Source organism: Labrus mixtus, chromosome 1, assembly GCF_963584025.1.
Source record: "Labrus mixtus chromosome 1, fLabMix1.1, whole genome shotgun sequence".
Taxonomy (NCBI): domain Eukaryota; kingdom Metazoa; phylum Chordata; class Actinopteri; order Labriformes; family Labridae; genus Labrus; species Labrus mixtus.
In genome coordinates this window covers 25,663,305-25,690,079 of record NC_083612.1, presented here as the reverse complement: position 1 = coordinate 25,690,079, position 26,775 = coordinate 25,663,305, and the positions used below count along the sequence as shown (strand labels likewise).

Genomic DNA, 26,775 nt, shown 5'->3' with positions numbered 1-26,775 from the left:
CCGTATTTCTGTACATCAAGTGACAGGACAGACTACTCCTTATAATACTCCACTAAAAAAGGCAATAGCACAGCTTTAAATGTTTGACTTTAATTCTGGATCAAAACTACAACTCCTACCCTTCAATAATCTAAGTCTTTGTCTTTTTTTAGGTGGTTCGAGCCCTTTGTCATTCAGTGGCTTGATGAGAACGAGGACGTTGCAATGGATTTCCTCAATGGAGCACTGGAAAGGGACAAAAAGGACGGAGTGAGTATAGGATAGTTTATTCATAATAACCACTCACTCGGACTGACAAAAAACATCTTGAATGCATCTATTCAGGAATTAATTTTAGTCCACATTCAAGTGCGGTGCTATTAGTGCACAACTGCCGCTATACTGAGCATTTATGCATAAATGATTTAGTATTTCCTTGCTAATGTTGTTTGGCATTAAAGTCTGGATTCCTGCTTTGAGTGATGTGGTTGGACAGTAACTGGTTCATTAGTTGTGTCTTCTCTGTCATTAATGATTTTGTACTACTATGAGGTGTTCAAAGGTCTTAGGACCTGAGATTCTACATGTGTCTCCTTTTCTCTTTTCCTTCCTCATCTCTCAACACTCATGTTCCTCTCTTCCCCTCTCTGTCCTGCAACAGTTCCAGCAAACCTCAGAGCACGCTCTGTTTTCCTGTTCAGTGGTGGATGTCTTCACTCAACTAAACCAGAGTTTTGAGATAATCAAGAAGCTGGAGTGTCCCAACCCACAGGCTCTGGCTCACTTCATGTGCCGCTTTGCGAAGGTCAGGCTCTTTAGAAAGCCCACCCGTTGAACCCTGAATACCCCTGTGGGGAGATATAAGTCACAGTTAAAGAGTTTGCCATTGATCTAAAGAGAGAATGATATAGTTATTCTGTTTGATATTATCTCAGGAGGCTGTTTTGAGTCAGTGAGACCCATTTAATAATAAAACAGCAAACAATAATCAAGAAAACTGTCTCCCTCTCCACAGACTATCAACAAAGTTCTTCTGCAGTATGCTGCAATCATATCGAAGGACTTCCCTTTGCATCTGAGTAAGGAGAATGTGGTAAGTGTCGACTTAAAGTCTGTCACTGCAAAGGTTACTGTTGTTTAGGTCAAAATACAAATATGGTACATCAGGCAATAGTGTTTCCATGATGTTAATAACAGCAGTTTTCATGGAGACCAGGAGGAAAATGTTACATACTTCAGCCCAGTCACTTCTATTCTTAGCCCTGCCCTGTCTTCTATAATGCGCTCAACAAATTGTCTCTATTAACTGAAATGCAATTATTCGTTTCACAGCCTATAGCTGATAGTGAGAAGTCAGTGGTATTTTCTGCTCTCTCTGTCCATTGTTAAATGTGACGGATTACTAAATGCAGAGCCTTCCGAGTGGCCTAATTAGCCACACTGGTCTTTGAAGTTGAAGTGAGAGATAACACGGAGGGAACTCCTGGAGGAGGCAGATGTTTCTTTACAGAGTTGACAGCCTCATTACAATAAACTCAGAAAAAAAGCATGTGAAATGTCCCTCTTCCAGACAGGACTGACAGACAGATTATGGAAATAATGATTTAAGAGGCAGATGGAGTTTTACAGACAGAGGAGCACATCAGTTTAACCTAATATCTCATTTGTAAGACTGTCACATACACTATGTGACCTACTTCATAGAAATCTTTAACCAAGAACATACTCTCTATATTTAAGGCCAATTCATTAATACAGTTGTGTTGAAGATGAAGACCTTTAAGTGGTTTACAGCCTTTGGGGCATCTGAGCCTTTAAAGGGGACATAAAATGAAAAATCCTCTTTTACAGTGTGTTTGAACATATATTTGGGTAACCTGAGTGTCTACCGACCCACAAAATGTGAAATAAACCCATCCTGTCCTTTCTTTGTGGTCTGCATAAGTCTTACAACACAGAGAAAAGTACTCTGTTTCAAATTTGCTCAACTTGTGATGTCACAGTGGGATTCTGGTAAATAAAAATCCCCTCCCCTCCCCTGATATCTCCACCCACAGACTCCACCCCCAGCCTAGAACAAAGCTTTTGCGCTGGTCCGAAATTTATATTCTCGCAACAGAGGAGTGATGTCTACTGGGAAAACTCAGGGGGGGTCTCATTGCATTTAAAGAGACACACACACCAAAACGGAGCGTTCTGAGAGAGCTGGTTTAGACAGGGTCACAAACCTCCTCTGGTGCTTGATTTATGTTATATTTTGACCAAAGCACAGCACAGATGTTTCATTTAGAAAATTTGAAAAGGTAGAAAGGGTATAATATGTCCTCTCTAAATAAAATCATAGTCATGATGTGACCCCTATATAGCTGTGCAAATGCCTAACAAAGTGTTAACCTGTATAGTAATGTATGTAAATGTAGTTTTCAATATGAGAAATCTTCTGAAATCCTTTAATGAATCCTCATACTGACATATTCTCCTGGCTGATCTGATATGACTTCATTTCTGAACGTTGATTATATTTGCATAAAAACGTATTAACTTAGCACCACCATATTGAAACCTCATAACTCATCTGAAGGATGTAAATCAATAAATACACGAATGTGAAATAGCTGTCTTGTTTTATCTTTTGTATTTACAGTCTTGACTAATACCACGATAGCCCGAGGCATTTAACTGATAGATTAAAATATGCCCAAACCCCGTATTCTATATTTATTCGCCCTCTCTAAGGCTACGATAATGTAGCTGTTTTTATTCTGATTTAGAAAATCTAATCACTCCCATACAAATATACTCATAAATCTAGTGGAGAGTGAGCCATTATGTGCTGCCGCAGAGACTCTATTGGCCCGCTCTGTGATCTGAAAGCAACCAATCATCCGTCTCCTGTGGGGCGCAGAATTATCATTCTTGTAACATCCATCACCAGCATCATATGTTTTTGTGTTGTATGTTTGTCAGAGGTTTTTTTGGGGGGCAGATCATGTTCATGATATGTGACTGAATGAAAACTCTGAAGCATTACTCAGTGTCCACGAAACGCTGCGTGATTAATGTTTGTCATCTGTTAAACGTGTTGTAGAGCTTGAGAATCGATAACGCCTGACATATTCAGTGCAGACATTTCTCTCTCTGTTGGATTATGTATTGTGGTTCCCTGCTGACAGAAACCTTGCATCTCTGTATAAATGGTGTGTCATGATATCAAAACTGATGGATCTGACTCCTTTTTACTTGTTTGATGTTTTGCAGTGGGTTTTCTATTATGTGGGTTTATTCTCAAGCTAAACAACTGTAATAACACAGTCTCAATAACCGTAAACGATGTAAGATGTCAAATATCTGTTGTCCCGATGATAACCACAATCAAACCCTGTACTTATCAAAACAATCGAGGTTTAAATATTGCTGTGCTTTTTGCAGCCATGCATCATCCTAAACAACATCCAGCAGCTCCGAGTCCAACTGGAGAAGATGTTCGAGTCCATGGGCGGCAAACAGGTCTGTGCCTACCTCAGTGTTTCTGTCTGCTATGTCTGTTTGAAGAGTTGGGGCAATTCATTTTCCACTCAACTAAGAATATGTCGTTTTAGCATTTAAAATCAGAATTTCTGCAATGCAATACTACATTGCTCTGCAGTCTACAGCGGAAACATTAATTCACAAAGCTAGCCTTGATGACTTCAGGGTCTTGCCAAAGGACACCTCAGCAGGGTTGACACTAGTTAGTAAGGAGGCTTAACCTCCCTCATCAGACCAGCCCTCTGCTGTGAGATAAATGCTGTGTCATGATCCGGTGATGAAGGTGAAGTGAAAGTGAAATGACCCCGACACTGAAGTGTTGTAATGTTTCCTTCAGTCCTGTTTTTAACCATCTAATAGACTAACCTGACACGTAGGTCAGTTTTCTAATACCATCTTTTCTACTACAGTTCCTCAATAACTTCTTCCTTCACCATCACTATTTCCCCACCAATAACCCCCCCTGTGTGTTGCCCCTTTTTGTAGATATTGAGTTGAAACCCTTTAGATTTGTGTGTTTGGTTTAAAACATAGTTCAATATTTTTCTCTCTACCTTTGAGTCTGTCAGTCTAACCTGAGAAGCAGCCACAACTGCTTCTCGTGACTTACTTGCATGTTTCTCTCCAGTATCTAACACCTGTCTTGCCTTGCATTTTGTCTCCTGTCGTCGTGTCTTCTGTTTCCCCCCGTTTCCTTTCTGTGCTCTCTCTCTCTGTCTCCAGGAGGAGGGGGTTGTGTCCTTCTGTAAGGTCTGTGCAATAGGACTCGTCAACACCCCTTCCCACCATTTACCCAATAGTACAAAAAAAGCACGCCCCTCCCCCCTGTGCCTCCCCTCCACCCCTCACGCTCCTACGCTTCTCACCCCTACGCCAAACCCCTCCAGCAGCATGTGCCACAGAGCATACGGAATCTGAATTACCCATCACGCCTCTGGACAGGCTGCTCAAGCTCACCATCCCTGGTGCTCTGGGGATAGTGGCTCAACCCACCCGATCTCATCTTTATTTTTAGCCTGCTATTTTTCTGTCTGCCATGTCTCTTTTCATGGCTAAATTAGAAATTGAATTTTTATTTTAGTTTGTTGTCCCCGCTCTTTTCCCCGACGCAAAGCGTGGATTCAAAGTCTCAAAGTTGGGGTGTGGGCTGTGGTTTTGATCATTTCTATCTTTTCCCCAGGCTGCAGCCACAAAAAGCTTTAGACAGGATTTCCCACTATGTTTAATGAGCTTCTCAAACACTTACAAATCTCTCCAGCTGTGCCATCAGACAAGGTTCTGCAACGATTTCATCGTTAGTAGATCTAGACCTATTGCACTCCCAGACCGGCCTCCTCCAGGAGTCCCCTGAGGACTAATGAAACCAGAAGTCTTTATTTCTTTCACAAAGTAAAATGATGTAAATTCATGTTAAATTGGCAGTTTAGTTGATCTTTAAGGACTTCATATAATTTCTCCTGAACACTTTTCATATAGCCAATGTGTATCTCAGGTGAAAGTTTTCCATTGTTTGCCTCAGTGGCATATTCATTACAGAATAGCTCCCTATCAGCAATTAACTCCCGGAGAGCCAATTACCATGAACTGTTATCATAGAAATACCAATATCAGAGATTAGCAATAATAATCTCTTACAGTACCCACATTTATGGACTCATCATGTCCTGATCTCCCCAGATTGTTATCAGGCTTTGTTTTGAGTGCCACACTGTTTGCTTATTTGGTTTTCTCTCTTTGGAGATGGTGGTTTGTTAAACCTTTATTTACTTGGCACCATTTAGGACAAACTATGATTTGGAAAAACAACCTGCTGGTGAACAGATATTGTTTGTTGAAACAGGCAAAGGGAGACAGAGCTGGGCTGCTGTTGATAGGCTGTCAGCCAGGGGAGAGTTTGTATACTCTAGAGGAGTCCTGATGTCTGTCAGTGTCAAGTTAAACAACCACCACAGAGGAGTCAGATGCTCCATAGATTCCAAAATGAATATTTCCTTTTGGTATTAAATTATTCCCATGGTAAAAACATTTCCAATAACTTGGTGAAATATTGACATTAGAATACGTTCATAAAAGTGTAACTGGAGAACAAAAGATGGCAGATCTATTCATAGTACCTTAAAAATCTATCAAATTACTCTTGTTTTTAATTGATAGTATGATAGTCTTCTTATTATTGATAGTATATCCTGTTCCCTACTTATCCAAGATCTCATCCTTAATCTGTCATTTCAGAAGACAAATCTCTGATCTTTTCAGACTATAGGACTGCTTCACTTAGCAATTCAAATACCTTTGGCACCCTTTATATTTTCAAAGAGAAGAGTATGATCAAGATTGGCTCTATATGGAATTGTCATAGGGTAACTTGACACTATTGGAAATAATTGATTTGTCTTGACTTGAACAGAGGCCTTTCTGACAGAATTGCGGTTCTTTAGGTTGACATTTGACTAGAGCACCAGAAACCACACAGAGTAAGAAAGGAAATTTCTCCCCTCAGGAGGTGACAGGTGTCTTGGTTTATCTAACAGCTGGGGGATTTCTCCTCCTGTATTTTCATCAATTTGGTGTTCTTGGAAAAAAAATAAGAATATCTCAATTCCAGTGACTACAAGGCTGCAGATAAAAGGCCCAGTCTGAGACTTTCCTCAGGCCAATAGCTGATTATTTACTATGGCCTACAGTTTTTATCTGCTATCACTGAAAAACACTTTCCTTAAATAGTAAATATCCACTTCCAACGTCTTGGTAATTTTCTCTGTGACAGAAATACATTTTATGATATGACAACGGTATGACCATGTGTGCATGGGAACATATATGCACATAAATATAAATCTTTTCCGTCCGTGCTGCAGATAGAGGCATGTGGTGAAATAAAAATGTCTATAAAAGGTTTGGTTTACACATCCGCTTCCCAGCTGAGCCATCCACCATTAGAATGTGTGAGATGAGCTGCTCCATGGCTACACTTATCAGGCCTAATGTGACGATCTGTTCTGCATGTGATGCGGTGCCTGGCCTCACACATTCATCTCAGGCACTGAGCCTCAGCGACTTGCGTTCTCCACTCCATCCTTTACATCAATATTACACATTTATACAACACAGGCTAACAGATGTACTGATACATGCAGTGACTTTCACACAAACAGACTAAAACGTGCAGTACTGCACAGTTACATGATATCTACTCATGCATTTTATTGAGGCTCTGCCAAAAACCACAGACACACGCAAACATTTGCGCAACCATCACATGCACATGCATTTAAGAAGAAGCTGCAGCTACCCAACACATGCCATGCATGGGCTCATACACACTGTGAATCAATTTTGAAGATTATTTTTTTTCGTAGGGTTAGTTTTAAAAGTGTTAAAAAAAAAGAGGGTCAGGTCTAGTTAGTTAATATATAATTCTGTAAATACTGTAATGTTACACAATTCTCCCTTTAATCAGTAATGCACTATTTTATTCTGTGATATTAAGGCACCTTAACTCTTAATTTATGAGTCTTTTAGCAGAGTATGGACACTGATATTACTCTACAGTGGCTAACCAGCATTCCCTGAATTGTAAACTATTTTGAAAAAGTTGCACAATCGTCAATAACTTTCTCCCTGAACATAAAAGTCACTCAGAAGATTGCAGTCCTTGAGTCAGAACAGCTGTAGAAACATGTTTTTATGTATAAATGACGGTAAGCGTTACTCCCCTGAGATGTTACAGTGTCACAGCTGCCTGACAGCATACCCTGTCTTCTGTAACTTGTGAAGTACTGCACAGAAATGTTCTCTTTTGAGAGACCCCCCCCCCTAGCTGGCTGCTCCTTTGCTGACATCATGTCTCATGACTCGGCAAGCAGTCATCATTACAGCGCTCGGAGGTGAGCCGTCCATTTGTATTCAGAGTTTGGCTCGGCACAGATGGCAGGCAGAACGAGTGGGAGGCCACAAGTGAGGCAGGTTACCTCTCCTCTGGACCTGTCGTCTTCCCCCCCTTAACACACCCACCCCAGTTGAGGCAGAGAATGAGTCAGTGTGGGCTTTTGTATGGAGTGTAATGATGTAGTAACTGTCTGTCTCCAACTGACAGCTGGATGCAGAGGCCAGTGAACTGCTAAAAGAGCTGCAGAATAAACTCAACACCGTGCTGGATGAACTCAGCGGAGTGTTTGGCTCCAGGTAAGCATGAATGTGACTGACCGTGTGTATATGTGCATGTGTTTGTATGAGATAATTTTCATTAAGGTAAACTTCTCTACTCGTTTTCTGTTAGGGAGCTTGAATCACAAGACTTCTGAATTATTGACAGACATGCATTTTGCTCAGATTATAATTGACTCAAGCCTGGGCTGTGCTCTATGCTCAGTGAGTGCAGTAAGTTGTTAAACATTTCAGCGTCTTGCTCTGAACAACTTTTCAATAATCTAACAGGAGAAGCATGAGTGAGCTAGCACCTCCTTAAACTTGCTTCAATGATGCTGCCTAAAAAATGCAACCAGGAACAAAGCGTTTAAAGGACTTTATGTCATCCAACAGTTTCAAACCTGTGATCGAGGACTGTGTGAAGCAGATGAACCAGGAGCTGGTTCAGATGAAAGGCCCGGCCAAAGGAAGCAACGCTGCCATGGACGCAGAGTCCGTCCTCCGGCCTCTTATGGACCTTCTGGATAAAAAGTGGGTATAAACTGAATGCAAGGTCAGAATTAAACATCATTTTTTTAGACAGTGGTTGACCTTTCTATAATAATGGCCATCCCATTGAAATTCATACCATTTTAAGAGTCAATAGGCTTAGCTGGTCCATTACCATCAAGGTGAGAGGTTTGGTCTTAAGGTCAAAACTTCGTCTAATGTCTGAAGTGGATTTTACCTGTAAGGGTTTGTTTTAACAAAAGGCAGATGGGACAGGAACAGCATCACTTAACCATTATTAACACTCGTCACTGTCTTTGCACCTACTGCTTTATTGCTGCTAAATTCATATTGGTTACTGGTATAGTGTTTTTTTTTCTCCCCTGAATTCATGGCAATTCCCGAACCCCTGTCACTCAAACTGGCTGGATTTATGTGATGGCTACACATCTGTGCACAGATCTGCTTTGATACTTCACCCTTTGAACATGAATCTGTGTTGACATTAGGTCATATATGTAGTAGAAATCAATTTCGAAGTTGCTGCCTTCTTGACCGAGAAAAGGCAGAAAGTGTCTTTTTGGCTCATGTGGATGAAACACACCAACTCCCAGAATGCACAGCTCCACAGGCCACTTCCACTAAAGTCCTATAGTTACAGATTTACTACAACACATACGGCTGTTTCCTCAACTGATTCCGAGATTCCTTCCAGAAGGAATTGACATCTTGGAAATTCCTGACAGAAAACAGACTCTATGTCTGTGTCCATAGGCAAACAGTGAGAGCACCGACACTACCAGTCCGCCCCAGCTCGAGCCGGCCCCAGGCTCCTTGTCCTCGAACATCCGATTCGAGCACAAGACCTTCAAAATCCCCTTCATCCATATCAGTTGAAACATACTTTTTTCGCCATTATCAGCTTTCTCCATAGAGCCTGTTAGCATAGCTTCTGAGCAATATGGCGAACTTTAAGTTTTGTTTGTGGAAGTGAGGTCGCACCCACTGATCTGTGATGGTCTGTAGCTTCAGTGGTCGAAAATATGAGGAACTAGCGTTGTAGTTTCACCCCGCTAACCGCAACAGCCACAAAATGACGATTTTTGCGTTATAGGAAGCTCCTTTTCAGACTTAAAAATACAAAGATTTCCCGTCTCAGGGGAAAATGAGGGCGGGATGCACGACCATTCAAAAATACTACCAGGTTTCTAATGATACAAAGCAAATCTTATTCATAATGCAAATGAGTGAAGTATCCCTATAAGATTGAACCCTTGCAAAGAGAAACTGACAAAAGTGAATTGCTCAGATGCTTTATCAACTAAAGCTAGTCCTGCATTACTTCCTATCCCTGGTCCATTCATACAGAGAGCTCTTGTATTTATCCAACTCTCAAGGTGTACCGGTAATTATTTGAGTTAAAGCAACAGGTGTTACACACAGAGGGGAAGCGAGGTTTCATTGGAGGCTCAATAGCATATTTCTTTACCTACGAGTTCAAGTTCAATTGCAACTATTGTTCTCAATATAATGAATGCAACATAAAACATCAGTTTCTCCAACTTTTCTCATTAGAAGATGTTCATAGATTGCACACATTCTAATTTATTTCTCAGGGTTGTTTTAGCCCTGTGAAATATAAGGTAGCTTTATGAATGGGCAAGTAAGCTGCTTTGAACAGAGCCTTCATTTACGCTTCTCGTCCTAGTTCAAGTTTTAAATAAATACACGAGAGAAATTCCCAACATGACAAAGCAGCAGTTTAATTATTGTTTTTATATTTAATGTATTTATTTGGGGAAGGAATAGCCCTGTGTTTGCTGTGAATGTCGATTCGTGTAACCTAGAGACTGTTTTTTTTGTTTTGTTTTTTGCTTCTGAGGCATTCTTGGAGAACTGAAAAGATGATATTATGGTTCAGCTGAGCTATGGGAATTGCTCTCCACCATTTGTCAAAGAAACATTGAGGCCAATGTGGTATTAAAGGGAATCCTCTTAATGATATGGAAATACCAAATCCTTCCTCCTGTCTCTGAGACCCCGCTCGCACAATGGGCTGAGATTAAAGTATAAAGCTGCTGCATTCATTCTATGACTCACAGGTGTTTTTCTGTATTTAATCATGGTATTTGTTAAGGCACCATAAATTGGAGCCTCTGGTTGGGTTGGCTCACCTTGAGACGCTTGCTTTTCACTGTTGACCTGACGTATGTTCTTCTTTTGCTGCTTTGCAGTTTGATGTTATTTGCCAAGATTTGTGAGAAGACTGTGTTGAAACGAGTCCTCAAAGAGCTTTGGAAAATTGTGCTGAATACCATCGAGAGAACAATTGTTCTGCCTCCACTGAATGACCAGAGTGTGAGTTTGATTAATTATCCGTCCCTTTCCCTTTTCTGTTACTCTTTTCATCTTTTGGACTACCCTACACCACCCTCCTCTTCTCCACCTGTTTCTCTCTCATTCCCTCCATCTGTTCAACTCTCTCTCTCTCTCTCTCTCTCTCTCTCTCTCTCTCTCTCTCTCTCTCTCTCCTACTCCCTCACAACGCACAAATTACTGTACAGGAGATGAAACAACATGGCATCCCTAAATCCTCACACACACATGGTGCGAATGTTTTGAGACTGTTAATCCTTAAGAGAGAAAGAAGCAGAATGATCTTTTACATAAACATTTTACATAAGAATATATATATATATGTATATACAATTTTTTTTGTTGAGGGAGGCATAAAAGTGCAGTTTAATTTGATCATATAACACAGTTCTCAATCATTTTCCATCCCCTGTCATTTGGAGTTTCCTAAAAAAAAATGCAGCTTAAAGACACAATTACAGTAAAGAGTATTTACGATTTCATGTCCTGTTGCTTAGTTTTCTTTGTATAATCCTTTTACAATTTCATCTTTTTGGAAATTTCAACTTTTTTGTTGTTGGTTATTTTGACTAACATGATGTGTCTGTCCAACAGCAAGGAGCTCAGATGATATTTAATGCTGCCAAGGACTTGGGACAGCTGTCAAAACTCAAGGTAATGTTGTGGTAAATTTTAGGTAGGCGCTGCTAATCTCTGCTCACAAACCCTATACTGTCAGAAGCCTATAATGTCTGAGTCCAAAGGGATTTCACTGAGCTTAACAGGCGTGTTGTCATCTCAGTAAAACATGCATAATGCCTACACACACACACTGAGATCTGTACTTAGTCAACATGGATTATGTTCTGTATTGTCTATTTTAGATAATACAGATATACTTAGATGTAATGCATCATATGACACTCACTACAGACCCTCTGAACCCAAAAGTGAACATATCTTTAAAAGCCTTTTTTAAGTTAGGCAGATATTCAGATATTTAAATACAATCAGTACTAAAAAACATTGTACTGTAAATATAAAACAGATGTTCATTGTTTCTCACATCATTTAAACTACATGTAGTATGGATCGAAATACCAATGCATATATCAGTGAGAGCCTAATAGAGTACTTTATATAAAGATTTGGGTGGATGGATTTTGTCATAAGAATACATCTTTTACTACTACCGAAGCCTTTTGCATTGCACTGCAGAGTAGTGCAGTGTAACTCAGTGCAGCTCTAGCCAGACTGTTGTCTAATTGCAGAGGATGTTTAATGTTTCCAGCCCTGAGTAGAGAGGCACTGGAATGGATCAATTATTCTGTGGTTTCACTTACAACTGTGGTATGACAGTACCTCAGAGGCGTACTTTAGCTCTTAGTCCTGTGGGGATGCTAAGTGAATGTATATGTGTGTTTTTATGTTGGTGTGCTATTACATTGTGTTGTGTGGGGGATTCTTTGAGGGAACTTCTGACACAGATGGATGTGTGAATGTCTCATCCCAAATAATTTATTTTGTTTATTATCCACTTGTCATTACGACTCATAATCTTCAGATCACTTAACATGATCTACTAGTTAAATATAATATTTTAGGAAGGGACTAACATTTCTATGTAGCCTTAATGCTATAACCTGTGACCACTCAAAATGGCTCGGATTAATGGGCTTGAGTTACCTTAGGCTCATTTTTTTTTTCCGTAAACAACACAGTTTGCATGAGCAATCTGACCATCACATCCTTTGACCAGCACAAATCCCATTCACATTTCTAGGATGGACTTGTTTGCCTTAACACGTGTTACACATGAGGATGTGTAGCGTTCTATCGGCTTTTTTCAGCGGACGATATCATTATATTGTTAGGAATAAAGGCCATAATTTTATTGAACAATATTGTGTTATCAATCTAAAGAAGGGGTCTTTTTTTTAATCAGATAACCAACATAGAATCCATTTGTATCCATCACCAGAGAGAAATATCTCTTCCAGCTTGAAGGCTTTAGTTGTTTGAGGCTCACCATGACATTGTTTTTGTGGCATGGACAGATGAACTGGAACTGAGTCAATACAAATCAAGTGGGCTCAGTGTAATCATGGCTTCCAAACAGACAACGTCTTACCGCAGGTGTCGATTGAAGTGGCTGTTTTGAAGTCCAACCCCAGCTCTTTACAATCTGTGTAGAACAGACTCGTTGAAGATAAAATCTGTATCACATTCTGAATCTAGAATATGTAAATGTATGTTTCATCGCTGAATCTAATTTTAGGTACAGGATGTAGATTTTTTTACAGTGCTGCTCATCCCTCTTATTTTGTGAACGTGTTGATTTAGTCTCAGTAACCCACATAAAGCTCATGTAGAAGTCTGCAGACTTGTGTACTCAATGTTTGCCGCCCTGTTTACACCGGTTATTTCATTTTTTTCTGAGCTGTTTTCAGCACTGCAGTTTGTCTATGCCTTATGAGGGAAAGATGTTTCAGCCACTGCAGTTTTTAGAGAAACCAACTGATGGTATTTTATCATCAGTTAATCTTGGACCACTGAAGGTCATTTCTTTTCTTCTAGAAAGGTGTCGTTCAATTTTTTAGGCATCTAAAACTATCATGTTCCTGTTTGACAAAATTTGATTTCCTTTCAGGAACATGTCATTCGAGAGGAAGCCAGAAGTCTGACTCCACGACAGTGTGCAGCCATGGACCTCGTGCTTCCCACCATCAAGGTGAGTTTTATGTCCATCATATTGTTGACTCTACTTTAACTGGGTTGCTAAACGTAACCTTTGAAAAGCACACGAACATACATACATAAGGCACAGCAGAGCAGAGTTAGGCAAATCAGCTTGAATAAGAATTGTGATTTACAAACACTGTTTTTGTTTTGTTTACAATTTCATAGCCTTTTTCTTATTACATATGAGGCCAACCTTTCAAATTCTTTGAATGACTCCCCGTAAGAGGGGGCTTCTGTCTTTCTCCACCCCGTCAATAAAATATATCTATACACCATTATGGCCATTTGGATCAGTTCTGCATTTCCAGTCTTTTACTATTGATGGGTCATCCATACATATAACCTGGGAGAGAATTCAAAATTGTCCCTTCTAATCCCTTTTCATTTGTTCCCAAGAGTTTCTCATCTTGGGGCATTGCCAGGGGCCGTCCAATAATGAGCCTTCTGAATTCTGACATTTCCAGCAGTCTGATGTGTGTTTATGGCCCTAGTGATGTAACCTCGGGGTGTGCGTTAAAAGCGATTAAGGATCAAAAATCAAACTCAATGTTAACTGGCAGGCTGTGGCTCACCTCATGAGCTTTGAGAGTGTATGGGCAGAAATGTTATCTTCTATTTACAGCATATGGGCTGATGAAAGCAGATGTCCAAGCATATGTATGTGGTAAGCTGAAAGGGAGAGGCAGAAATGTTGATGCCAGATATTCACATATAGGAAAAGGAGCATTTACAGTACAGCTTTAACCCTTAAGGGAAAAATATTCCCCATATGTATATTTTATTTCATGTTGTGCACCATATATGGAGACTGTATATGCAGAGAAATATTCTTCAAACTGCAGAATTGTTCCCTGATGTTTCCTGATGAGACACTAAGTAGTTGGGAGAAGAAAAAAAAAAAAAAAAACTCAATGCCAGTTTAGAACCATCTAAGGAGAATTCATAATCAGGAATATGGAAAGATGCCCAAAGCCTCTCAGCAGAAGAAAGTGTGAAATGCAGCACTGTTAATTTACTGCTGTGCGACTGTTTGTTGTAAAGGGATATGAGACAATTTCAAGACCGAGCCTCAGTTCTACAGGGACAAGAGCAGAGTTATGGTGAGGTGCCACTGGGGGAACACTGCATCATAAAGTGCTGAGAAAACTAATTGATTCTGCCGTCTCCAAGGAAACTACCTGCAGGTTTCGATCAATCATGTCACTGGAACTCTTTTCATCAGTATTCCAATGAGAACAGTCAATTAACACAGTTCAGTAATTCCTCTGGAGAGTTAGACCAACCGATAAAGAAACACTATGCAGACAGTTGCAGATGGTTAGTTGTGTTGTAATTTTCATACAGCAGGAACAACAGCGACAAAATAGGAGAGATACATACAAAAAAAAACACCAAAGCCACTGTACATATTAACTACTACAAATGTGTATGCATGAAGACTAGTATAAGACTAGATCTTCTACATGTATGTACGTATTAAAAAGCCAAACTGTGTATGAAGGCAATAAAGCGAACAGGCCTTCAGATTTGCACAAGCAAGGATTATCAAGTCCATTTAGGAAATAAGCCATACAAAACTGTGTATGGAAATAACAAAGCAAATCTATGTGTTTTTTTTTTATCCAGACTGAACTTTGAACCTGTAGAAACTAATGGAAAGGACAATGTATAAATGGACTGATCCACAGAGGAATGCTATATGACCAACATGTAGTCCATTTAGTTTGCCAACAATGCACCATTTGTTCCTTTCTTTGAACTCTGGCCTCTGAGTGATTGTGGATGAAATGCAGCTGTTACACTCCCAACAAATCCAGCTTCATTATTTGAAGTATGATGTAACATGTTGCATATTTCAAAGAAGATGCCAAGTTTTCTTCAAAAATCTATCAAACAATATCCATCTATTTTGCCCACAATGCCAATAGTCCAATATAGTTATTATACTCTTTGTAGAAACAGTATGGAAGTACCTGTTTAAGTAAATGAATCATGGACTATAATCGAAGAAAAGACTAATGTCATGAAGACCAACACAAGGAACATGCAAAAAATGTAAGAATCAAGGAAGTAACAGAACAAGGAAAGTACGAAGGGAAAGAGGAAATAAGACAAGGAAGGAGACATGTTAAATAGCAGTCTGGCAGGTAATTTGGCCAGAAGCAGGGGGGTATTTTGGGCATGTGAGGTGATTCCGGGTCGGCTGCTCTTTTTGCCAGATGGAATAAAGCATCACAGCCCAGCGTAACACTTTGAGCATCTTCAACCACGTGGCGACACCTTCCTACACTTCCCAGACCTTGTTAGGGCCCGAGCACTCACAGAGTGAGCGAGGACCCTCATGAAACCCTAATGATTATTTATTTTTGTAGTTGTAGACTTGCCACCATGACAAGGTTAACAGAATCACATTTTAGCATAATCACATAATCCTAAACACAACATTTAAATTAGTTATAACCCTAAAAATACCTCAAAGTACAACACATGTAGACAAACAATTAAATATACACTAAATGTATGAACTTGTACTTATATTAGGTTCTTTTGATTATTATGTAGATTTTCTTATTATTATGGTCTGATAAAGTTTAGCCTCAGTCAACCCATTACATAATTGCATTTTGTATCTTTATCACTAATTAATTTTACAAAAAGAATATTTTTATCATTACTTATCCTATGCGTAATCTCGAGTGCATTATTCATCAACCATCAAAGATGGTTTTAAAATGAGATTTTGAATGTAGAGTCTGTGATTTACTCTCTGTCTCTTGATAAACTCTACACATGACTCACTCCCCTCGTGCCAGATTATGTATAGTTCATGAGAAGCACGTGTTGGTCAAATTCTGTGACTCATAAGTCGTTAGTGAAGCAGAAAATAGGGCCTCCTACTGAGCTGAGTCAAAGTCACATGAGTCCAAAAATATTTACCAGCACCCTATAGAGGCATCGTTCTATATTACTCAAATGTAACCTAGCTTCTGTTAACAATCTTGTATTTCTTTGTCTAGTGCCATTGGGTTTTAAGATTAGTGTTTTTCACTTGTTTAACCCAACGTGCATGATAAACTAAATCAGAGAACCCACCAACAACACTCATCACATCTGGTCATTTATTACACAGGAGAGCAAACCTAAACAACGTAAAGCAAAGAAACATAAAGGCTAAAAAGAGTTAAGACATTTCCATTCATCCTCACTTCTTTTCCAGCAACGCTTCCTTTCTTAATAAGATCTTTCTGTAGTTATCCTCCCACTTTCCACTTGTGGGAGTGGTGACAGCATCTAAAAAGAAAGCTAAGCCTTGTCTGTCCACAGCTATCAGGCTTATCAACACAAATGTGCATTAACCATCCAAGCCAAGTTTCAGACTTAAATGCATACTAATTAGCTACAGAAGTGGCTATTAGTGCTGCCCCTTGTCTGATCTCTGTATGTGTTTGCTCCTCCTTGTAAAATGCATACTGTCAGTGTAAGCCAAGGTTAGTCTTTCAGCCCACCACAAGCTACTGATGTGTATATAATCAAGACGTTGCTACCATGTTGAGAGTTTTTTTTCCAAGAGTTCAGTCTACCTCAGGAAATGGTAAATCTATGCTCTATCTTTTTGTCCTGCAGCAATACTTCCATGCTGGAGGAAATGGGCTGAAGAAAACCTTCCTGGAAAAAAGCCCCGACATGAAGTCCCTCAAATATGCTCTCAGCCTTTACACTCAACCTACAGATGCCTTGATCAAGAAATATATATGCACCCAAACCTCTCAAGGTAAGTTGTCTCCATAAGGCCAGGCGCAATTACTTTTCAGTTCAGAGACTGAGACTAAATAAAAGCAATGTGCTATAAAGGCAAGAACTGACCAAGTGATTCTAAAAGAAACGTAGCTAGTTAAAGTGGGTAGAAAGGTGTGAAAAGGCACAGATTGTTGATGCTTTTGTGCAGCACAGTAGCACCTCCACACACACTGTGAATGTAGTAAACATATTGAAGTAAACTAAATTCACAATGTATTTTTACATAACATTTCTACAGGCTTGTAACCACACCGACGCCTCTATTTGACCTAAGAAAGCTAAAAAGCACAAATGAATATTTCAATATAATGGTAGGTGGAATGGTAGGTGTAAAACAAGGCCATTAACAGCATGCTGCCGAAGTAGCATTTTTTTTGCATAGCCTTTACGTGGCTGGGTTAACCTGAGGAAGCTACAGGTGAAACGCGTTGTTCACTCACAATAGAATACAGTTAAGTTATTTTCAGTGTGCCACGGATTTTTGAATTATTTTTCATAGCCTTTTTTTTTTCCCATGCCAACGATTAAATGTGAGTTGCATGTTACACACTTGAAATAAAAAGGGATTCCTCTGTGTCATTTAACTTTGCACCGCAGTAATACCATAAGTCTGCTTTCCTTATATTCATTCACCTCTCGTACTTTTAAAACGTGCTAAAGCACACGTGTGCTAAATTATGTTCTGTGGACCCTTCTGCCCATAACCTTGGAAGCAGCTCTCTCTCTCTCTCTCTTTCTCTCTCTCTCTCTCTTTAAATGCACTGATTCAACAAGTTTGATACTTAGAAAGCTACCTATACATGTACAGTATGTTCAGTGTAAATGTATAAATTCCCTATCGTGCATCCTCTCTCATCTTTCTCTCCATCATCAGCGACCCACTTTAATGTGCTGTTGCCTCATCCATCCGTCTCTACTTGAAAAAATAATTTATACACTCTCTCTGCAAAAGGGCGGAAATAACATCATGTGTCCGGAGAGATTTTGTGAAGGAATTTGGTCCTGTGGGGCAGTGAAGCTTTAAGCTCCTGGTTGCCTCAGTGTGTTCAGCCTTGCAGAACGCTACATAGGCAGTGCGGCAGGAAACAGAATGGTGATGGGAGAAAGCTAGTCAGCCAGGCAGCCAGCAGTCCCAACCAGCGTTCTTGTTCTCACTGATTGGCAGATGGGCTTAGGTGCACAATATTCCACTGTGTGCTATTTTCAGAAAGCTTGTTGCATTTCTGCTCATTCTCCATCGTAGCATCCCTTCCCCCCTCTTGAGTTCACACCATGTTGATGCTCTCTATCTGAGGTGGTCCAGCTTGGTGTGTATAAGTGGATGTAGTGAGGTGGTTGATGTGCATCAGGTCAGTAAACAGAGTGGGGACGTGCTGATGCTTGATGAAGCACATAGGACACCATTTCATTAATCACCTACCCCTGTGCTCTGGCAGCGACACATTTAGACCACTGCATGCTCTGGTCTATTTCTGCCAAGTGTCTCTTCCTGTTTATTTTTGAGGTCGGACAGCTGTTATATGCTTCAATGGAAATACAGTATCAAAACAAATAAACGCATCTTCCTTGACAGTAATTACATGTGAATACTTCACAGCTTTCTGTTTATTTGCCACTTCGTTTGGGTTAAGTGTAAAATTGTGGTTTTATGTGAAAGAGCACAGTGGAAACCTTCAGTGAGCTTAGCTGCAGCCCTGCAGTAATTCATTCCTCCCTCATCTGTTATATTCTTTGTTGTTTTCCCATTCTAAGTGCTGACTCTTCTCACCGTCACCTTTGTTTTATCTATTTCTACTCTCCTTTATCTTCTATATGTACCATCCGTCTTACTCACCCCTCAAGTCCCCCATGTCCAACAGGCTGTCCATTACTCTCTCTGCTGTGTGCATGCATGTTTATTATTTCATGAAGGTGCTAGCAGTTTCTTGCCTCTGAATCAAACCAGAATGCTAAATTGTGTATTTTTTATTACATTATTTCCTGCCTATAGCTGAACTAAATGTGCACTGGCATTGCTCTGTTAATTTCCCCAAAGTCCAAGGCTTAATTGTGCAGCAGAAGTGTTTGGTGTCCCTCCCCCTGCCTCTCAGGGCATCATTACAATAAATCAGGGGGCTTGTTTCTTCATTACCAGCTATAATGGGCACGGCATGTTTGGCACGTATTGATTATCTATTGGATCAACATGCCCATCCATTAACCACACCGGCATGCTGCCTTCCAGTGTTCAACATCTGTTTGTACCCGGTTGGGCGAAACACAAGGCTATGATGATTAGAGGCAGGACGCCCTGCAGCAGGCAAATGAGACACATGGTCAGCAATCAATTCAAATTGTTTCCTGGCAACAACATGTCTCTATGTGATTGAAACCGTCGTGCTGACGTAACCGTGCAGGGTGTGATGCCCAAAAGCGCATTTCCTCCTTGACACTGTGTGTGTTTTAGTTTCCTGTCGTCCCCTCTGTACTTCCCTTCTGATGCAATGTTGTGTTTTTATCTCCGCTTGTCTGCACACAGTCAAATCTGATGTTTTGTTTGTATTTCTGTCGATGGAGCAGTTTGATGGTTTTATTGTGTTAAAGATTATTTATTTATTGGATCCCTTTAGCACCATCTGCCTCCTCCTTGGCCTTCAAACCAGGCAGATTATTTCATGTTGCTCTCTTTCTTCCTTCTTGTTGTTCTCGTTTAGCCTCAAGCTAAAGGAAACCCTCGCTGTGCTTACTGCTTGGGGTGAAGTCAAGTCTCCTCCCCTTGTGTTTAGTTTTTTGACACACAGCAAGGTGTTAACATGTTGCTCTTCGGATCAATATTTGGATTCCTCATCTAGAAAAAGCTGCACCAACAGTTTTGGATTGGGTCCTTTCATCCTCTCTCTTCTTTGCTTTTTTCTAATCTCTCTATTTCTCTCCTTCACTCCATCCCTACCACACACACTTTCCTTATGCCTCTCTCCAATTCTCCTGTTGTTGTTTTGGTGTGTGTCCAGGTCAGTCATCCAACGGGTCGGTGGGGGAGGTGTCGATGCAAGTGAATCTCATCTCTCACCCTGGCACCGGAGAGCACAAAGTCAGCGCAAAGGGTGAGATTTTCCTCCACTCAGTCGTGCTTCTTGTTATTCCTATTCAACTGTATCACACCTGCAAAGGAATCAGATAGATCTTGCAGCTCTTCACATCTGAGCAATAATGACGCTGGGAACAAATCATTAGGATTGTTTGGTTTTGGTGCTACCTTTGGAGACAAAAAGGGGAATGTGCGTCAGAGAGACTGAGGCTTAATTTAAGGTAATACACAGAAAACCATAGCTAGTTTGTTGGTCGGCATGGACTTTTGTAAAGATAATCATGGTGAAATAAAATAAGTCCTCCAGCAGGTCAGAGTACCAATTTAGTTAAACCGCTAGTGTCAATGCATTTCCTTATTTAATACTTTATTCTGCTTCTTGCAGAAGAAATTATGCTGATTCTGATGTCATTACTTTATATAACTTGAGTGAATTTTTATAATCCTACACCTGTTGATCTTCATTTACTTTATACCCCAAAGCTGCGGTGTTACAGCTCCAAATCAGCCCACAGCAATAACATGACCGTGTGATGTCCAGTCAGGTTACATATGAAGTGTTGGCCACGTTACTCATAATGAGTGACTAGTTACCAGTTACTACTATCAGAAAGTAACTGAGTTACTAACTGAGTTACTGCATTATAAAAGCAACTAGTTAGTTGGTAAAGTAACTTCAGCATTACTCTGTTAGCTTCAATCCTCGTATTAATGTTCACATGATTTACTGATGTTGTGGCAGAATTGTGCTGTGACATCTCGCACATTAAAAAAACACTGTAGTCATTTTGAATTTGAAGGTATTTTACTAAATAGATCTCTAAAGGCAAAAGATTCAACAGTTGATATGAAGCATGTCGCTGACAATATACCTATAGACTGATAGTCTATAGTCGGGCAGCTGTGGCTAATTTGGTAAAGTCAAAGTAGGCGGTGATTTAAATCAATCCGGCTGTTTGTATGTAGTGTTTCCTACTTGGTCTGCTGAGCTAACATGAGCCACACCTGGGTCTCCGATGTCTTCAGCACTGCGTTCTCTAGACGTGTGTTGTTGTTTAGCTTGGTGCTTCGTTCTTATGAGATAAGTTTTCCTTCCTACACAGGGACTAGCCTAAAACTCACCGCTATTATCCTTGAGACATTAACTCGAGCAGGTAAAAATAATATCAGTATCAGCTCACGGCTGAATGATCACCTGACTGCGTTTGTTGACTGCACGCAGGATGCTACTGCGCTGACGTTAGCGTCTCCTCGCCTGCTTGTTCCCAGCTGTTTCATAAAGTAACAAGTCACGAGGGCTTTTAAATCTCAGTGATTGTAACAGCGTTATTAAATCTACAAAGTCACTAAATACGATACTAGTTCATAGTAGTGGCATTACAGTTAGTCCCAACACTGACCATATATGGAGGTTTCTATTAAAAAAAATCTATCCTGATGAAGAGCTGCAGTCTTGCTCTTCTTATTTCATTCCCACTACATTCACATTTCTGTGAGTGATTTTCTACATTTCTGAAACTGTGCTGTGGTCAGTCAGAGACACGTCCTATAAGTGTCGCTGTCTCTCCCTCATGGTAGAGTTATGCCTCTTTAAAATCTTCTTCAAATAAATTCTTGCAGTTTTTATTTGCTAGCACTGATATCCAAAGCTGTTTACCAATAACCTTCCAGATAAGCGGGAATGATTCTGCTATCAAGTTCTGTTTTACTTCCTCTGACAGTATCTCTGCACAATATGACATTTTCTACATTTAGCCAGTCATCTGTGGGAATAAGATAAAAATGCTCAAAAAAAAAAAAAAAAAAAAAAAAATGGGCCAGTAGTGCTCATTTTTGACACAACATCAGTGTTTGCATAGTGTTCTTTTTCTGCACTTTTATTCTAAACTTCTAAGCTCATTCTTATTTTCTCTGCATTCCTCAGTGGTCGCAGTCAACAACCTCATCTGGCAAACCAATGCCATGTTCCGGCCGTTTGTAGAGGTCAACGCCGTGGGACCCCATCTGGCTGACAAGAAGCGCAAATTCAGCACTAAGACCAAGAACAACAACTGGTCCCCAAAGTACAATGAAACATTCCAATAGTGAGTAATTTATTTTTTTATTGGGTTAGTTACAGATAGTAAGGATTTCAAAATAATGTGTTGCATGCTGCACCTTGTATGCTGCTGTACCTTTCACCTAGTGTTCATTACGCCATCTGCACACTATAAAAGAGCCTGCAGCAACCTTTATACAGTACCACATAATACTCTTTTATTCCATACGTCCCAAATCCTTCCAACTGTTCTAAGCATTAAATAGAATCCAATTTCTTTACAGTGCTTCTGCTCATTGCATTGAAACTTGTGAGGGTAGTCAAGAGACCGCTTCAGCGAATCTAAAGACTTGTCCCCTCTTTGACTCTGCTCTTCTCCAAGCAGAGGCAGCTAAAGTTACAGAGTTTGAGTGATCTTAGAGTCGGAGCAGCGTCAGTGTGATCAGTGCAGGCCTGTGTGCATAAAGATGCTGCTGCTGCTGGCACTCTCATTTGATTTTTGAGAGGCCATTTAGTTGCTAAAGATAATTAGAAAAACCTCTCTCTGGGTTATGGCTTGGTTTAATATACACATTTGGTTAACCAGAAAAACCTGATAGAATTGTCTTAAAGGCTAGACAGATAATAAGCAGTTGTTTCTAGGGAAATGCCCCTCCAGCCCACGACTAACAGACGTGATGTGTTCAGCTGTATACAAAGCCAAATGTCAGTGTCCAAAAGCTATTGGTTTGTACAGTGATTTCCTACAAAAATAAAGTATGTTGAGTTTGGTACACCTTTATGTCACTCACAACTTACTGTATGTATCTCAACCGTAATAATGCGGTGAAGCCTCCATTTCTAATATTGCTGCTGATGAATACTTCAGAATTCAGGAAACTATTTAGAGTGGAATAAAAACCTTTTGTTTTTGTTTTTTCTCTGAAGATTGACCTTTCTAATCTCTCATTGTCCCAGTGTTCTTAGTAACGAACATGGCCCCGAGTACTACGAGCTGCACGTCTCGGTTAAGGACTACTGCTTCGCCAGGGAGGACCGCGTCATCGGCATGACAGTCATCCAGCTCCGAGAGCTGGCAGACACAGGCAGCTGCTCGGCCTGCTACCCCCTGATGAAGAGCATCTCTATGGACGAAACTGGCCTCACCATCATGAGGATACTTTCTCAAAGGACCAATGATGAGGTGGCCAAAGAGTTTGTGCGTCTCAAGACGGACACACGGTCGACCGAGGAAGTGTCGTAATATGAAGCAAACATGCAGTATTAAAAGAGTTGTGTTGTCTTAAGTGAGATAAAAAAAAAAGAGCAGTAGCAACAGTTGTTCTTACTGGATAGAAGATAAGAGAAAGAGATTGTCCAAAGAGAAGCGGAGGAGGCCTACATGTGGCAAAGCAGCGAGACAGAGAGAGAGAGAGAGTTGTGTTTGTTTGTTTGTTTTTGTGCATGTGCGTAAAACATCTGTTGGAATGTTCATTTTAAAACTACAGTATGTACAAGTGTTTACTTACCGTATGCTTACTATTAAGTACTATATTCTACAGGTTATGTTAAGGGGACATGAAATACCTTTTGTACAACATTTAGTCTTTTTGAACAGAGATTTGTTCCAATAAAGTGCCAAACCAGTGAAAAAAAAGAACAAAACCAACGTATATGAATTATGGTGAACTTAGTATGTTTGAAATTTGCTCGATTATTTTGTCCGGTGTAAGTCATTTTCTGACCGTGTGGCGTTTTGATTGTTGCAAAGTCTTTCATTTTGCACCCTCGTTTTTTGGCTTCACGTTCTTCCACACAGCACTGTTGTGCATGTCCTCTTCTCGGTCATGTCTCTCCCATGATTCCAAGGTGACCACCGAGCAGGGCCCTGTCCCCTTGCCTTCAAACTGTTTGTATTTTAAGTCAACCTGAAAAAAAAGACCATGTTTTTTTAAATGGCGATGACTGCTATGTAAACCTTCATAGGTGTTTGTAATTTTATAACCATGACAACAATGACGACAGCCTCCAGTGCTAACAGTCTAAGCAGAAAGGATGGAAATGTTTCTTTTTCTTCGGCTTTTTTTTTTTCCTTCTTTTGGGCCATCAGCTTCCAGCCTTTCTGAATGACCACTGTGAACATGAGCTCTGGAAGGCAAGCTTACATGACATTGCTTACAGTTTGATATTATTGTTTCATATTTTCCGATAACTTTGTTCCTGATAAACTGCCAAAGTTATATAAAATATTTGTACAAAAGCAATCCATTACATGTATGAAGATATATATGTACATGTGATCAATTACTTTTTCAATGCTAAATATTTGATTATTGATAGGGTGGTACTAAGACTTTATTTTTTTTATTTCCTGTGAAGATGTTAAACAATATGAAAGTTGCACATGTTTCTTTACACATCATTTAAATCAGCTCATTGGAATTATTTTTCTTCATAAAGGAAAGAGTCTAACATTTGGTAAATATGCAACATTCCTATGTATTGCACTGATGGCGAATTGTATGTCATGTAAATATATTTAGTGAGATATTGTACAAAAGTCTACTTTTCTTCAATGTGCATAAAGTATGTGCAAATGTGTTAAAACATCTGGTTAATTTTGAACAACTTTCAAGCAATCGTCCCTCTAACCTATTCCATTTTTTAAGCTTAATTATGATCAAGGGGCCATATACAGAGGATGCATAACTACTTCTGGGGAGAAGCTTGTTTGCAAAGTTTGCAATTGTGTCTCTTTGATCAGTAACAGTCTTGGTTAGTAGAACTGTCCACATTATGACAAAGTGGTTGCATCCAATGGCTGTGTCAGGGCAAATCTGAAAATCAATCAATGCTCTCACAGTATATAAAGGTAGAGTCAGTAGCATTGTTTGTTTCAGCTTGTAAACATAACATTCAAGCCCCCTCCTCCTGGGCTCATCGCCCCCAGAAGTGCGCACACACACTGCAGGACCCAGTGTGTATGTTTACTGCTTTTACCTCCACTGCAAACTATTATACGCTAGCTCAAACTAACCAATGAAGTTTGGGACCGGCCTGTCCAACCTAAAGCAGGCCAACCCCCCATCCAGGTCTGAAAGTAAACATAAGGTTCAACCTTGTTTTGGAACTAGCTTTTATCCGCACGGCGTCTCGCTTCACTATGATTATATTTTCTCTTCTTTGCTGCTATGTCCATGTCCACCATATTGTATCCTAAACTCACCTGCACGTTGTCATTGGCTGGGGGAAATACACCAGCTCCCACCAAGAAACATCCTGTGTCAGCTAAAACACAATAAAAAGTCAAAATCCAGGCAAAGGACAGGCACTCTGCAGACACAGTCATCACCACATATATATGGAGGCCTATAATGATGATTGAGTGGCTTTACTTTCTATTTTTTGGGAAAAGCTACTGACTCTGTCTTTAACAATTATTAAGTGGACATTTTTCTCCAGAAGTGGGTATGATGTGATGAAAACAATCACAACCCCTTTAAAACATTTAGAATGTTTTTATAGTACACAAACTACAGTATGCTAGAGTATGCTATACATGCTTTATAAAGCATGACACGTCTATGAATTTCTGAGAGTAATGCTGAGCAGTCAAGACTGTACCAACTCTGATGCACCAGAACCCAAGCTGTAGTCTCTGTTATTTAAGCATCCTTTACTATAAAAAACTTTGTGCCTACTTTACCCACAATGCAACTTGTCCCAACCAAGTTCATGGACTGTTATGCTATCAGCAGCTAATGTAGGTAGCCTCAAGATGAAATAGGAAGCGGGTTACAGAGGTCTGGTAAGCTCATTTCTCTCTACTCTTCCAGATTATTTTCTCTCCACAAAAACATATTTTGCTTTTTTTTGGGTCACATTTTAAGATTAAAACGGCAAGGGCTAAAATAATTGTATGCCTTAATTTGTTGATAATTCCTTGGTAGAATAAAAAATAAATAAAGCCAATGCATTTTGCACCATTAAAAACATATCTAAGGTTTGTTCTGCATTAAAGCTGAAAATAGCATTCAATTGCTAAATGCAAACATACAAGATCAAATGTTCCTCAGATTTATCTTCATTTTGAACTGCCTGAATAGATCTTTATGGCATTTTAAAGAATCACTGAATTTGTTCAGAGGATAGTAATACATATAACCATTTTTAAAGATCACTTTTCAAATACTAACTTAAGTCCGTCACAAAGGCAGCCATATAACTGTCACCAGCTAACTGTGGGAATAACTGAAATAGTCAATACGTTTTGATAATTTTAAGTTACCAAATCAGAATTTGTCTTCTTCCTCCCCAACTACTGTGTAGAAACTTCATGGCATTGTCTGCGCGCTGTCTGAGATGCTTCCCGTATGATGTTAAGTCTTTTGAAAGCACCTGCAGATTACTTCCACAAGATAAAATAATCCTTTGCACTAAACATGAACGCTTTACTTTGTCAAAGTTTCTCTATTTTTGTGATTTCATGGTGCCTGAGATGAGTGTTTTCAGATCAGTTATGCTCTACTTACTGTCAGTCATTCAACACCCACGGGGAGAAATGCACGACTGTGGTAGAAATTAATCCCTCAACAGCATGTCACCTGCCAAAACTTTTAACGCCCGTGTTTATGTCATTTCATTTGGGCCA

At 39.9% G+C, this 26,775-nt stretch overlaps 1 protein-coding gene across 1 annotated transcript in view; it reads left to right on the top strand.

Moving 5' to 3' along the window:
- The window catches only part of LOC132975251 (protein unc-13 homolog C), a 103,900-nt gene extending 79,169 nt beyond the window's left edge, over positions 1-24,731 (top strand). The window contains exons 21-34 of the mRNA XM_061039679.1: positions 153-249; positions 641-784; positions 995-1,072; positions 3,409-3,486; positions 4,231-4,257; positions 7,604-7,692; positions 8,050-8,187; positions 10,380-10,503; positions 11,116-11,175; positions 13,151-13,231; positions 16,867-17,014; positions 20,031-20,123; positions 22,032-22,191; positions 23,103-24,731. Coding sequence (XP_060895662.1) covers positions 153-249; positions 641-784; positions 995-1,072; positions 3,409-3,486; positions 4,231-4,257; positions 7,604-7,692; positions 8,050-8,187; positions 10,380-10,503; positions 11,116-11,175; positions 13,151-13,231; positions 16,867-17,014; positions 20,031-20,123; positions 22,032-22,191; positions 23,103-23,388 — 1,603 coding nt within the window. The 3' untranslated portion in view covers positions 23,389-24,731. The remainder of the gene's footprint in view (positions 1-152; positions 250-640; positions 785-994; positions 1,073-3,408; positions 3,487-4,230; positions 4,258-7,603; positions 7,693-8,049; positions 8,188-10,379; positions 10,504-11,115; positions 11,176-13,150; positions 13,232-16,866; positions 17,015-20,030; positions 20,124-22,031; positions 22,192-23,102) is intronic.
- Positions 24,732-26,775: the final 2,044 nt, after the last annotated feature.